This window comes from Diceros bicornis, chromosome 8 (assembly GCF_020826845.1).
Source record: "Diceros bicornis minor isolate mBicDic1 chromosome 8, mDicBic1.mat.cur, whole genome shotgun sequence".
NCBI lineage: Eukaryota > Metazoa > Chordata > Mammalia > Perissodactyla > Rhinocerotidae > Diceros > Diceros bicornis.
Genome location: NC_080747.1, coordinates 12269683 through 12285364, shown reverse-complemented (window position 1 = coordinate 12285364; position 15682 = coordinate 12269683). Strand labels below are relative to the sequence as shown.

General features: G+C 43.1%; 1 protein-coding gene across 1 annotated transcript in view; it reads right to left on the bottom strand.

Moving 5' to 3' along the window:
* The window catches only part of CD38 (CD38 molecule), a 51633-nt gene extending 37037 nt beyond the window's left edge, over positions 1 to 14596 (bottom strand). Inside the window, exon 1 of the mRNA XM_058546771.1 lies at positions 14024 to 14596. Within this exon, the coding sequence (XP_058402754.1) occupies positions 14024 to 14271 (248 nt within the window). The 5' untranslated portion in view covers positions 14272 to 14596. The remainder of the gene's footprint in view (positions 1 to 14023) is intronic.
* Positions 14597 to 15682: the final 1086 nt, after the last annotated feature.

Here is a 15682-nt window from a genome sequence, read left to right as displayed (position 1 = left end):
AAAAAATGTTGTTGAGGGGCCGGCCCAGTAGTGTAGCAGTTAAGTTCATGCATTCTGCTTTGGCGGCCCGGGATTCGCCGGTTCAGATCCTGGGCACGGACCTACTGACCACTCATCAAGCCATGCTGAGGCAGCATCCCACATAGAAAAGCTACAACTCTACAACTATGATGCACAACTATGTACTGGGGCTTTGGGGAGACAAAAGAAAAAGAGGAAGATTGGAAACAGATGTTAGTGCAGGGCCAATCTTGCTAAGGGAAAAAAAATGTTGTTGAATCTGATATTGGTAGGCCAATTGTGAAAGATCATAGGAAACTGCAGAAATCTAGAAGCATTCTTTACTTAAATGGCTTCCACTTTAAAGAAGCTACCTCTCAAACAAACCCAATTTCTTCCATCTTGAACCTCTCCTTATCCATCCAGCCACTACCCCACTTCTGCTCTCCTATCCAGCAAAACCCCTTGCAAGAGTTGTCTATGTGCGGAGTTTCAATTTCTCTCTTCCCAATTTTTTCTTGACTCCATTTCAGACAGGCTTTCATCACTACCGCTCCTCCAAAACTGATCTTGTCAAAATCATCAATCTGTCGGTCAATTCTCGGTTTTCAGCCTTCCTGACCAGTCAGAATCACTTGAACGAGTTGGTTACACTTCTTCCTTCTGAAACATCTTCCCCTGAATTTGCACACCCTGTTAACTTGCACATTTATATCTCCAGCCCAGACCTCTCCCTAGTGCTGCAGACTCATATGAACCAACTTCCTATTCAACATCTCCAGTTAGATGACGATGGACATTGCAAAACTAATATGTACAAAACTGCTGATTCCTTTCCCAACTTGCTTCACCCCAGTCTTTCCCTTTTTGATAAACAGCAATTCATTTTTCCGGTAACTCAGCCCACAAATCTTGGAATCATTGTTGTTTCTTCTTTTACTTTCACTTCCCATATATACCAGTCCATAGCAAATCATATGGGATCTATTTTCAAAATGTGTCCAGAATCCATCCACTTCTCACCACCATCCATCACTATCCCAGTCACGGTCGTCTTTCATCTAAACTACTACAAGAACCTCTAAATGACTTCCCTGCTTCTGTCCTTGCCCCACTACCATCTGTTCTTAACACAGCAGCCAGAGCTATCCCTTTAATAAGGCGTCAGACACTGGTACATGTTCTATACATCACTATACATCATTAGTGGGATGTATCCTATATCCTAAGGACTAAAAGAACTGTAAAGACATTTAGACATTTTGTTAGTAATAATAATATGTAGACATATATAATCATATATATATGTCAGCAAATACATAATTATATTAATGTCATTAGGAACGAAGATTTTCAGCGTGAGAGAAACAAAATACAAACATAAAGTAGAGGCTAATCTGTTTCTCTCTGAAAAAAAAATATTAAATAAAAACCTTGTGCCTTTCACTGAATTGGAATTATCAATATCAACATTTGTTTGTCTCTTTCTTTAAAAGAATATATTTTCTAGCACTGTCAATTAAAACAGCCAAAAAAGTATGATAATCTAATGTAGTCTCTAAATTTTATTTCTACTAAAAGTAAGCAGGATTCCTTGTAGAAATGGCCAATCCCCAGTTCTAGGGGAGGACATTTACAAAATGAGCCTGGGACATCTTATTGTGACAAAAAGAAAAGAAGCTCTCACAAACAAGTGGGGGCATATCAACATGTCACAGAGCCAACTTAAAGGGGCTCCCATGGGCCAAAGACAGGACAATTTAAACAATAAATAGAACAGTGACATAAAGAATTGATACACATTAAATACATAAAAAGCCATGAGTTCATAATGATATTTTAAAAAGAACTCATTGGTCCTCTCTAGAGGGTGATAGGGCATTAACCAATTTATTATTCTGTAAACTGATAAATAAAGGACGAGAATCAAGCATCTATCCTGCCTTTCTTTTTTGGCCTCTATTTCAGGGCAACCAAATGATGAACGAGAGAAAGCCTTCTGTTTAGAAGAATGAGAGTCAATAAGTGCAGAAGCAATCTTAGAATTAGAAAATATCCATTTTACAGCCTCTACGGAAATAATCAATCTTGGCAAACAATTATCAAATGCTGCTAAACTAATTAAATGAAAAGTGGTTGTGGAATTTGATAAGGGATGAATCAGGCAGATCATACCCAAGCCTGTTAATCTCCCTAAATGTCGGGCTATGTGACGTTCTGTGCCTCCTGATGCAATGCCCGAGGAATTACACTCCCTCCTTACAGCATTTCCGCCCACCTCCAAACCTAATCTGACTCCAACCCGGCTCTCAGTTTGCAGGGAAGACAGGGAAGAGAGGAGCATGTTAAATAAAACCAGGAGCCAATTCCAACAGGTGGGAAGTTCTACAAGACAAATTTCCCAGTCTTTTCAAACAATTACTAGGTATTTCAAAACAGGGGAGGGAAAAGTGTTATGAATTGCAGGATACTTAAGAGAGCCAAATGCAATGTGTGATGCTTCATTTGAACAGATCAATTATAAAGTTACATTTCTAAGAAAATCAAGGAAAATTGAATACAGGGTAGATATTAGATAATATTAAAGAATTACTCTTAATTTTGTTAGGCATGATGATATTAGAGTTATGTTTTTTTTTTTTGTTAGAGATACACACTGAAATATTTACAGACAAATGATATGAAGTCTGGAATTTGCTTTAAAGTACTTTAGGAGAAAAAAAGTGAGGAGATAAATGAAATAAGGATAGCAGAATGTTGATAATTACTGAGGTTGGGTAAATGGGGGTTGATTATTATTTTCTCTAGTTTTACATATGTTTGAAAATTTCCATAACAAACAGCTCTGATACTCCAGGCTTCCTTGCTGGTCTTCGCCTTCGCACATCTCTTCCTCTGCCTAGGATGCTCTTCCCCAGACATTTCTAAGTTTTGCTCTCCCTCTTCCTTCAGGTATTTGCTAAAATGTCAGCTTTCAGGGAAGCCTTCCTTATTTTATTATCATACTTGAGACAAAATACTACCCCCTCAGCACTCTTTTTAGCACCTTGACCGTCTGCCACACTATATATTTGTCTGCTTTATTTATCATCTGTGCCCCCCCCCCAACAGAGTATAAGTTCTATGTGAGCAAGAATGTAGTCTGCTTTGTTTTCTGCTCTATATCTCCAGGATCTAGAAGAGTTTGTGGAACATGATAGGAGCTGGATAAATACTTATTGAATAAACATTTTACAAAATTATTTAAAACTTGGAAATAAGGCGAAAAGGTGGGCAGCATGTCCTTTCAATGTCATATTGGGACATTGCTTGACAAGTTTACCCAAGAATTATTTAGTTAGCTAGCAGAATGTATCCTTGTTTGTCTTTGCTATTTACTATCAAACCTTATGAACTTAGATGGTAACTTATGAATCTTGCCTATTAGAGATGCAAATAATTCGTCTGATAGAAAAGATATCCCCAAAGCTTATGGCTTTTTATTGTCTTGTAGATCATTAACCAGTTTTACATATAACCTATCAATCTAATTTTAATATTCCTTTTTAAATACTTATAAATACTCAGTGCCTCCATATGTTCTTTGAACTGACTTTATCGTTTCACTGGTTCCCTGATAAATGAGTAACTAAATCTTTGACATATGTTGATTCTGTATGTTACGGAAGTCATGCTCTTAATTTTTGAAACTTCTACTCTGATAAACGAATTCAAATTGTGAAGAGCTGTGCAAATGTTTGCTGTGATTCTGACTTTTTGCTATTTGAGGCTCTAATTCTGCCTTGTAGAGCTATGCAACACACACCTGATCACTTTGCAACAAGACTCCTGTTCTTCAACTACTGGAGGACACCTGGTCACCTATACTACCTCCCATCAGATCTCTCTAAGCCAAGGAGCCCAAGGCTCTTGAACTTCTTCATCCAGCTTCTCCTCCTGCAGCCCCCTACTTCTGGACCCACTCTCATCTGTTAGTCACTCTTGAACTTAAGCACCCAGAACTGAAAGGGGATGAAATGATGATAGAATATCCCCAGGTGGGATAAATAATATTTTACACTTACCTACTTAGGCTGACAAGCAACATGATTCTGATGCAGAATAACAAATAGATGTCATCTCTTAGAACAACTCCAACCAACTAGTAGTGTCTATGTGGCGTGCTGTGTAGAGGATTTTGAGGCTGGACCCAGGCTCACCCAACGTGTAGTGATCAATCGGCAGTGCCTTCCACAAGCTTGGGATCACGGATGCAGAGTATGTACTACATCCTTCCTGACTCAGCTCTAAGAGGTGATGGTCCAAGAGGTGAAATAAACCACAAAGAACATGTCCTGGCAACCAGGGAAGAGCATGGCATTCTGCTGCTTTACCTGCAGAGATTCATACTATTTCCTGAAGGACAAAGAGAAAGCACCAAACTCTAGGACCTTGCCTCCCTACAAGGAGGAGACCAGTGATCTCACACTGCAGCCTCATGACTCACGTTTGAGACAGACAGAAAAAGTACCAGATGCCTCCATCTGGAGACTACAGCAATGCTAATATAGTTGGAATGGGGCACCCCAGGCCCTCGCTTAGACCACACTCTTTTGGAAGCCATATGATGTGGTGGCTCCAAGCTGTGCAGTCAGTTCAAAAACCAGCTCTACCATTTACCAGGTCTGGACCTTGGGAAAAATCACTCCATGCCTCAGTTTTCCCATAGGTCTAATGGATCTGATGATTCCAAGGATAGAAAGAGATGAGTTTCAATCTGCACTCTGCCGTGTCCTGACTACTAGCATGGTTGCATGGACATATGACCGATGCAGTCACACAAGGCCCTAGGCTCAGAAAGACCTGCACTTGGAGTTTAATGCTCTGCAGTTGCTGTCTGGAAATTCTTAATAATTTTGTCTTTGCTTTTGTGTTTTGTGAGAGAAGTCCAATGGGACAGTGGAGCATGCACCAGGGCCTTGAAGCCTTGGTTCACACGTCCTGCTGCTTCTCCACCTCCCTGGGGCAGGTTGTCAGCCACCTAATGACCACTGCCCCCCTTTGCCTCCAGCAGGAGCCTGAGTGCAGGAGAGTAGGGGTCAAGTGTACCTTCTCCGTGTGCCCAATTGCGGATGTGGCCCCAGGCACCTGTGAGGGTCTGCTCTCTCCCTGCATGTATCCCTGTTCCCAAGGGGACTCAACATCAAAGAGCAAGTAAAAACCCCCTGGCAGGTGGTAAGAAAGACTGTAGATGAAAGGAAAAGCTTTCTCTTGCTTTCTGAACAATGAGCCCCATGTTTTCACTTTGCGAGGAGCCCCACAAATTACCTAGCCAGCCCTGACTGACTAAGAGATCGCCACACTCACCTCTCTCAGGGTCCATTTCCCCATCCATAAGACGTGTGTCCTGAGACTTTCCTGACAGGATTCTGATAAAGTTTACAAAGAACCAACTCTACCAAGTTCCTACTATATTGTAGACAACCCATAAACATTGACTCCCAACCTTTCTCCCTTCAAAACTGCTAAATAAACTTTTGACAGCTGTTTTCCAAGGATTTTCCCACCAAAAAGGAAAGAAGGAAGCAAAAAAGCCCTGAGTGTTCATTGTGATAAATGACAAAAGTCTTCTGTCCAGGCCAAACACCACCACTTCCTTCAGCTATTAATAGTGACACCAGAACAAGGAGCGTGCGTGGGACGTCAGCAGTGAACACCACTGACCTTTCCAGGGACACCACCTGAAGCAAAATGCCAGGCCAAAGAGCACAGAAGTAGCATCTCCCCTTCTCCCTCTCATCTCTGCCTTCTCTCGCTCAGTCATCTGATGTGCAACCAGGGCTTCCAACTAGCCATTCCTTCTAGAAGATTCTGTCCCTAGAGCTACATTCTCCCAGATGTCCTGGTAGCACCCCAAGCCCCACAGGCCCCAAACTCAGTTTATTTGCATATGTATTCACTCCACCCTTTCTTCCACAGATAGCCCTAGAGTCTGACTTCCCCATTTGTGACCACAAAAGCACCCAGGCCCCACACTTTGGAGCCCCATTTCACTTTCTCTAGTTCACCTTCCACATTCAGTTGGGTGCATCTAAGACTCTCTGGCCACTGGTCTCTGTCTTAGAACCCCAGATTGAAAGACCGGGTAAAGGAAGCCTGATAATCACGGTCCTAAGCATTAAGGACACATAGGTGAACATGAGGCTGTGCAACGCTTGAATGAAGCTCATGGTCTAACTGGGAATACAGACGTTGAGCAGGTGGTCATTCCATCGCTCCAAAGGGAAAACATGCCAGAATTCTGTCCTGTGTAAATATGTTCACTCTCATACTCTCTTGTGCTGAGAAAGTCTAGGTTGTGCACAGGCCAACATGAAGTCCAGATCCTCTTGCCAGTGGGATCCTCCCCAAGGTCCCACAACCTTTAAAGAGTTAGGGCCATCAATCAGTCAATCCTCCTCCTGCCGCAGCATCTTATCTGTCTCCAGGTCTTCATTCAACAAGGTAACACACGCTCTGCAGAACACGTTTTTGTTGAAATTATATTGTAGAAAGAAGACCTCAAATGCTGCTTCTTTCATGAAGTCCTTCCTGACTCTACCCCACCAGGAGAGTGATGCTCATTTCTGAATCTCTGTGGTATTGTGCTGGCACTTGATTCACAGCAATTCATGTATTTTCTTGTTTGATAGGTACCTGAGTACATCTTACACACCCCTATGGGATCTAGCAAAGGGCTAACAGCACAAAAGCAACCCCTCCCTCCTCAGGGCTCCTCTCATCCGTGTATAAACCTATTCGCTGCTACAGATCACATTGCCCTGCAGTGCTCGGTTTTCAGGCCGGTCCTCCCCAACCTCCTCTACAGGACCCTAGAGAGCAGGACTCGTGTTTTCTTCCCCTCTAATCCCCCATGTCTAGCCCCAGCACCAGGCACACAGTAAGTTTTCAATAAGTGTTTGTATGAATTTTCTCTTTTATACATTTTCTACTAAAAAATTTTACTAAGTAGAAGTTAATAAAATGCTAAAGTCATCAAAATGAGAGGCATGGGGAAGTAAAAATGAAGACTCGATCCCTGAGAAATCTTGCAAAATTTTAAAGAGGAAGGAGAAGCAAAAAGATATTGCGAAATGAACATAAAGGAATCAGAAAAGATAGTCCAAGTGGGCACAGAAGTGATCATTAGAAGATGATAGGGTAAGACGGATGAAGAATTTTCTCTGATTAAGCCTCTCACTATTAATGTTTATGTTTCAACCAGCATGATGTAGACTTACGTGAGTTGAATTTAGCAAGCGTCTATTAAGAGACTATAACGTGATGAGCAATGTGCTGGATAACGGGGGATCCAGAGGTGAATAAAACAGTCCTCCCCCTCCCAGCTTGTCTTGGGGCAGGGATGAGGAGAGCTGTCAGAGAAAGCCTGCTCCCATCCCTAGACAGCCAGCAGCTAGCACTGATGCCTGCAGTTCACAGCAAGGGCTGGTTCTCCCCAAGGTGAGAAGATTCGTGGAACTGAAGCCACAGCATCCAGGTTCCTCCCTAGAAAGCTCATGTTATTCTGGGTGCTGGCTCTCCATTCCCTCCTGCAGGATCGGCTCCACTCGTGCACGTTCCCTGGGTCCTGACTGTCGCCTGGACACTTGACACTCTGCCACAGTATCAATATCCCCAAGGTGTCAGTGCTAACAATTTGCTAACACTTTGGTGAGTCTTGGCCACATGTCTCTTGGGTTTCGTATGCCCAAGGCCATCTTGGTCAGAGGTAGCTCCCGTGTGTGAACCTTGACACAAGAGAGCCAGATATAATGTGTTCTGAAATGTTCTGCATTTAATGATCCTGGTTCAACTCAAAAAAGGCCCAGCTTGATAACCAGAGACAAGTTTAAACACTTGCCTACCCACACTAATAGACTGGCAGAAAGTGAGTTTGGGGGGAGATATTTTGGAAAAGGAAAACCAAGAAAAAGGAACAGGTGAAGAAGATAAAGTCCTACAACCTACAAAGAAGTACCAAGAAGCTCTTACATAAAAGAAAAAATAACAATCTATATTGTTTCTATTTTTATCTATATTCAATCTATGTTACAATCTATATTGTAATCTATTTCCCAAAATAGAAATTGATAGATTTGAGAGTGATGGTATTGAAAGTTTGTTGGGGAGGTGTATTTATTATGGCTTTGCTTGTTTCTATTTGTAATACACTGACTTTCATACCATTCATTTAATTCAACTAAATATTTTTGCTTATTATATTCCAGGCACTATTTTAGGTCCTCGAGATATATCACCAAGAAAATGTCCCTAGATTCAACGAGTTTATATTCCAAGAAACATGTATTAGATTTTTATCATTTTTAAATCTAATTAACAAAAGGTAATAAAGTAGAAAGACAATAGATGTAACAGAAGAACAAAAAATATGAGAAGAAAATGAAAATTAAAAAGCTAACATAAAGATACATGAAGGGTTAAAGCCGTCCACAAAATTTTCATTACTCCTCCCATCGAAGGGTGGAGTTTGTTTTCTCTCCTCTTAATTCTGGGCTGTACTCATGACTATTTTAATTAATAGAATGTGGTGGAAGTGATGCTATGTCAGTTATGGGTCTAAAGCTTTAAGAAGGCCTGCCAGGCTCCACTTCTGAGTTTAGGAACGCTGAAGAAATCGAGCTGCACCATAAAGAGACCATGTGGATAGGCCACAAGGAGGAGAAGCCCTGAGATGATACAGAGAGAAAGAGAGGCCCAGCCCTCCGAGCTGATCCCAGGCGCCATGGCTCCATCATGTAAGCGTGACATTTTGAATGTTCCAGCCAAGTCAATCCCCCCAATGACTGCAGTCCCAGCTGACGTCACATGAAGCCGACCATCCAGCTGATCCCAGACGATCCACGAAATCATGAAACATAATAAACGGTTGTTGTTTTAAGACACCACATTTTAGAGCAGTTTATGATGCAGCAATAGATAACCAAAACAGAAAGTGGCACGTGGAAGTGAGGCGCTGCATAACAGAAACCTAACATGCATATGATGGTTCATTTTCTGTGTCAACTTGGCTAGGTCATGGTACCCAGGTATTTGGTCAAACACATCTGGATGTCGCATTTAAATGGATGGACTTTGAGTAAAGCAGATGACTCTCCATCATATGGATGGGCCTCATTCAATCACCTGAGGGCCTTAAGAAAAAGACTGACCTCCCCGGAGGAAAAGGGAATTCTGCAGGTAGGCTGCCTTCAGACTTGAACTGCAACATCACCTCTTCCCTGGGTCTCCAGCTGCCTGCCTATCCTGCAGATTTTGGACTCGTCAGCCTCCACAATCACATGAGCCCATTCCTTAAAATCAATCTCCTCTCTGTCTCTTGCTCTCTCTCTTTCTCTAGAGAACCTGAATACTACAATGTGGCATTAGATTGGGGACTGGGAGGCAGGCAGAAGCGAAAAAGGCCTTAAGGAGACTGTTCGTGAAGCCTGGATGGACACAGAGGAAATCATTAGTGGAGGCTAGGAGAAAGGTGACCCACGTTAGGTAGTGGTGGAAAGCTTGTAATACTGTCACCTGCAGTAATGGAGCTAATAGAAACATACCTAAGGGACTTATGGATTTGACTAAGGAGATTTCCAGGCACAATGTTGAAAGTGCCAACTCATTTCTTTTAGCTGTGTACGATAAGGTACAGAGAGAAATGAACTAAACAAGAACTGTTTATTTTTAAGCAGAGTCAAGAGCAAATATTTCCAAGTCAGGATTTGCTGGGTTTGAAAATAAAACTGTTTGTCATTCCCTGTATTTCCTAGTAAAAGAATTTCAAAGTAAGAAATGGCCTCAAGGCCATGATCGCATCCAGAGTGCTGCCAGTAAAACATGGTCACAAGTCAAGACTTCAGGGGTGTGACTGTAAGGCTCTGAGACATCATGGAGGAAGAGAGAGACTCGGCCTTTCCAGCCTCCCAGGTGATACTAGCCTTTCAGCTGACCCCTCCATTCATGAGAATGCCATTCATGAGAATGATGTCTCATCTACTTTGGAGATTCCAGCTTAGTTGAGTCCCCAGATGACTTCAGCCCCAGCCAACATCACAAGCAGCAGAAGAACCGCCTAGCTAAGCGAGATCAATCCACAGAGTCTTGTGAAGTAATAAAATGATTTATATTTTCAGCCACTAAGTTTTGGAGTGGTTTATTATGTAGTAATAGATAAGCAAAATACCAATTATAGATAATTTGAAACTGAAGAATAATAAGGAAAGAAACCTACAATAATTCCGTTGTTAACCCAGCAGTGCCATATTTTACTTTTCTCCTTTACATTCAGTTTTAAATTGTTATAATTATTATATGTGTAATTTTTACACTGGTTTTGTTTTACTTGGTATCACATATCACATTTTTATACGTTAATACATAGTCTTAACAAAGACCTGCAAAGGTAAGAATCACTATGTCAAAGTAGAAATACCAGGTCAAGTAATTGACATAAATTGCTGCTTTGGCCAATATAGAAGACCAAGGCAGGAGAGAGTGATGTAGCAAGGGATGGATGTTAGAAGAGGATCACAGGGATGATTTCAGAATCCATCAAGGAAAAGATTGCTGATCTTAAGAGGGTATGACTACAAGGGAAACAGTCAGCACGCCAGACTTTCAACGACATAAAAAGAAGGAACAAATTATTGATCCAAAAGTCATGACCTTGAAGTTAAAGTCTGGGGAGGGGAGCAACAGACATCGGAAAGGTTATAAGGACAACAGACAGAGAAAGAAAACACCATATCTATAATCTACAGTATATAAAGAATTCCCATTTAAAGAAATAAACAAGCAATTCAGTAGAAACTAGCAAGGATCTGAACAGGAAATTCACAGAAAAAAAAATATAATGACCAATAAACGTATACAACATGCTAAGATTCACTGATAATCAGGGAACAATTAGATGTTATTTTTCTCAGGAAAAAAAAAGAGTTGATACTATTCAGCAATGAAGAGAGTGTGGGAAAGCATGTCCTCCGATAGATGGTGATGGGACTATAAAATGGTACAGTTATTTTGGAGGGAATTTAGAAACACTTATCAAAATTTAAAACATGCATAATTCTCCCGTTGATACAGCAATTCCACCACTAGAAATCTATCCTACAGAAACACCTCCATGTGTCCACAAGAATATATGTACAAAGACATCCATGGCAGCCTGTTTCTCCCAACTGGGACGAAAGCTTCATGAGAGTGGGAACTTCGTCATTCACTCCTGTATTGTCAGTAGCTAGATCACTGCCTGGAACATAGTAGATGGTCAGCAAATATTTGTTGAACAAATGAATGGGACTGAAAATTGGAAACAAATAATTTTCTGTCAATAGGAAACAATTACATCTACCCTATGGAATATTATGAACTGTTAAAAACAATGAAGTACATTTATATATACTGACATTGAAAGACCTCCAGGGCCAAGTGTTAAGTTAAAAAAAGAATAGTAAAAAACTAGAAATAACATAAATTCCATCATTGGAGGACTGATTTATTGCATTATGATTTATATAAATCTAATTCTAGGCATCCGTTTTGATGTTGCCTTGATCTATATTTATTATTGTTGAAAGATGTCTGTGATATTGCATTTCCAAAAAAAATTAACACTGAGCACTTACTATATATCAGGATTATTCCTCTTAATCCTCATAATTTCCCCCTGTGGTAGGTAGTATCATTAAGTAGGTACTACTTAATGGTAGGTACTATCATTCCATTTTATAGTTGAGAAGCCTGCAGCACAGAGAAGGTAACTCGCCAAAGTTACCATGTGACAGAGCCAAGACTTAAACCCGAGCAGCGAGACTCCAGAGTTCACGCTGCTAAACCACCCGAAGATAAAGTGACCATGTCTTCCTGTTTAAGCCTATTGACTCAGCATAATTATTAATAGCATCCCCCTTCTTTTCAAAAAGTCTCCAGACATGATCAATAAATTTTATGATCATTCTACCTACCTACGGAACACACACAGGCAGTAGTGTGTAGTGTTCAGTCTCTGGAGCCAAATTTTTGGCAATTTACTCAAACTCTCTACTTCAGTTTGCTCATATGGACAGCAATAGTAATGGCCTCATATAGCTTTTAAAGGACTAAATGATCTGATTTTTTTTTTAAACCAAACTATCAGTTGTTGTTTTTTTTTTTTTGAGGAAGATTGGCCCTGCACTAACATCTGTTGCCAGTCTTCCTCTTTTTTCTCCCCAAAGCCCCAGTACATAGTTGTGTATCATAGTTGTAGAGTTGTAGCTCTGCTATATGGGATACCGCCTCAGTACGGCTTGATGAGAGGTGAGGAGGACCATGCCCAGGGTCCAAACTCGTGAACTCAGGGCCACCTAAGCAGAGCCTGTGAACCCAACCACTATGCACCAGCTGACTGGCCCCATCTGATATTTTTTTAAGTGCTTGGTACATACTAAGTACCATATTATTACTAACCCTTTTATATAAAGTGTGTGTGTATATGCATTGTTAGATATCTGGAAGGATGTTCAAAAATTATTAACAGAAGACATCCCTGGTTAATATTTTTGAATATATCTACATACACACATATATATATGTTGAACACATGTATATATACATTTGGATACACACCTTTGTGTTTAATACTGAGCAGGCATCCTGATGAACATTAGAAAGCCAGGTGGTTTCTATGGTGCATCTTGCTTGCTATACGGATGTGCTAATCTAACCAACAGTGTGAATTTACCAAGGATGGCTGAACAACAAAAATTTTTAAACTGTTGAATTAAGGTGAAAATAAAAATATCGCTTTTGATGATTACCATCTCAAATTGGATTTCACTTGATTTAATCGATACTAAGTGTAACCTGAAGGTTTCTCTCTCAATTAAGTATTTAATTATCTGTAAACAAAAGTCTTCACGTGACCATGGCAATCTTCGGACCTGAACAATCTGCAGGTAAGACCTCCGGTATCCGCATTAGAACCGAACCGTTGAGCGCTGGCGGGGAGCGGAGATTGTGGGTGTCGTGGAGACGGAACTGTGCAATCAATCTCCAGTTCACAGCGTAAAATCCCCGCTCCGCCTCCTGCCTTTGGCAGCCTGAGAAGTAGCTTTTCACTTCCCAGCTTGTTCTACTTCACGTACAACTTCAAAAATGAGTACTCTAGGTGACACCACGCCCTGGGAATGGAAGTCAAGAAAGTGGTTCCCTTTGGGAGGAAATTAGTAGCTAGCTGGGTGTGGGCACGAGGAACCTTCCGGGAAGGTTCCATAGACTGATGTGGGTGGTGTTTCCAGGGTCTGGACAGATTCTTCGAGCTAATGCACCTTACCGTATAAGTCATATCTCAATTGTAACATGGTTATTGTTTTGTTTTTTGTTGTTAATGAGTTCTCTATCACATTCACTTCACGGTGGGCAAGAAGAATCGGGGTGCTGTTCTATACCAATGAATGAAATTCATTTCAGTGGTCTGCCCTTCTGACGCCATCCCCTTACCGCAAGCTCCTCAAGCCACTTAACCAGGTGTCATCTGTAACCGTCCGGGGCACTTTGCAGTCGGAGACGGCGAGCAGAAACCCCAAGCCAAGCAGACAATGCCAGCAACCTCCTGCCCGCCCCCTCCCGCCCCAGCACCTGCGGGTCTTTTTCCGTCCCTGCAGCAGGGCTGTGAGCGCCGAGTCCGGCTCAGGGCGCCGTGCCCAGAAGGCGGGCATCTCGGCCAAGCGGTCACCAGCTGAGTGGGCTGGGCCGGCTCAACCAGCAGCGCGCTCTCCGCCGGCCCGCTCGGGGCCAACGCCACCCGCTCCTGCGAGCGGCGCGCGGAATCGCAAGCCCGAGACTTCCTGCTCAGCACTGCCCAGCGGGCTCTCGGCTGACCCAGAACAGTCCTTGCTTTGTTTCGGTCAATCTCGACGGCTGCTCCGCGCGCGGCGCCCAGCTGTGCCCGGCTGTGCCCAGACGCGCGCAGTGACCACCGCGCGCGGTGTCCGGCCTTGCGCCACAGACGCCAACTCACCTCAACTCAGGCCGCATGATTTGAGTGTAGATGTAGCATCTCCCCAGCACGATCTCGCGCAAATGGGCAGTGGTGCCCGACCCCTTCCACTCCTTGAGCGGCCGGGGCCACATCAGGACTCCGATCACCACTGCGATGACCCCCAAGACCACGAGACAGAGAAACAAGCAGAGCCAGATCCAGGCCTTCCTGGAGATGTCGCAGCAGGGTTTCTCCTCCGACACGGGGCTGAATCGGTGGTCGGCCATAGGGTCTAAAGCCGGGTTGGCCAGGCGAAGTTGGAGGAGAGGCTGGGCAGGAAAGGAGGAGAGAACGCGAGCCCTGTTTAGAAACTGCACCTCCTTTTTATCGCTCGCTTGCCTTTTCTCGGCTTCCTTTCCCACCCCACCCCCTCCTTCAAAGTTCCGTGGCTGCCGGACCAATAAGGATTTAAAGGACTTGAAAGACTGCAACAACTTCCACAGCGTTCACTTCCAGACTCCTGAGCGGACGGCTCACACTCTCGATCTCCAGGGAGAAACAGCCAGACGAACCTTGCTCTGCAGATGCCCGAATAACAGTTTATCCTCACGCTCGTCGGCCAGCTCCCTTTATCAACCTCGCACTTCACTCTTTGCCACAGCTGCTTCCTGGAAAGTGTGAAGGTTGCCTGCCTGCCTCTGTGCCTGGGTACTAGCAATGCGTTCTGCCTGGGGAGGAATACTCTGCTTCTTTTAGCGTTGGGAAATGCCTGCTCAGCCCCCTGTAAAGGCTCCACTTAAGCCCTACCCCTTCTCTCAAGTGGCATCAGTGGTTAAGCTCTGAGTTCAAACCCAGCTCCACCATCCACTGGCTGGGTGACGTGGGACAAGTTGCTTGACCTCTCTGTGCTTCAAATGTAAAACATGGATAATAGCAGCACCCATCTCACAGGGTTGTTATGAGGACTAAGTGAGTTCATATTTACCTTGTGTTTAGCACAATGCCTGACACATGGTAAGCACTCAGTAAATGTTAGCTATTACTACCTGCTCTGTGACCTATGAAGGAGACGCAATTTACTAATCCGTGGCGTGTGCTGGGAACAGTGTCTGATATGCAGTAAACACTGTAAGTGGTGGTTCAGTGAATACTCGAGTGGCTTTTCCCAGCCTTCTGCTGCCTCTCCTCTCTCCCAGTTCCTTAGCACTAGGAGCATCTGTGACATTTCAGCAGACACCTAAGGAAGGTGAAAGATCAAGCCATAGGACTTCTTGGGGCAAAAGTTTTCCAGACAGAGGGAATAGCAGATGCAAGTACGCTGAGGCAGAAATTCCCTTGGCCTGTTCCAGGGGCAGTGAGGAGGCCATTGGAGCTGGAATGCAGCGTTGAGAGAGGCGGAATAGGAGAGAAGTTCAGAGGGCAGCAGGAGGCCAGACCACCCTTGCGAGTTTTATTTTTAACCCTTCAAAGGTCACTGAGTGACTTGATTTGGCATGACTTTTTTTTTTTTTGGTGAGGAAGATTGGCCCTGAGATAATACTTGTTGCCAGTCTTCCTCTTTTTGCTTAAGGAGGATTAGCCCTGAGCTAACATCTGTGCCAATCTTCTCTATTTTGTATATGGGTTGCTGCCACAGCATGGCTTGATGAGTGGTATAGGTCCATGCCCAGGATCCGAACCTGCGAAGCTGGGCCGCCA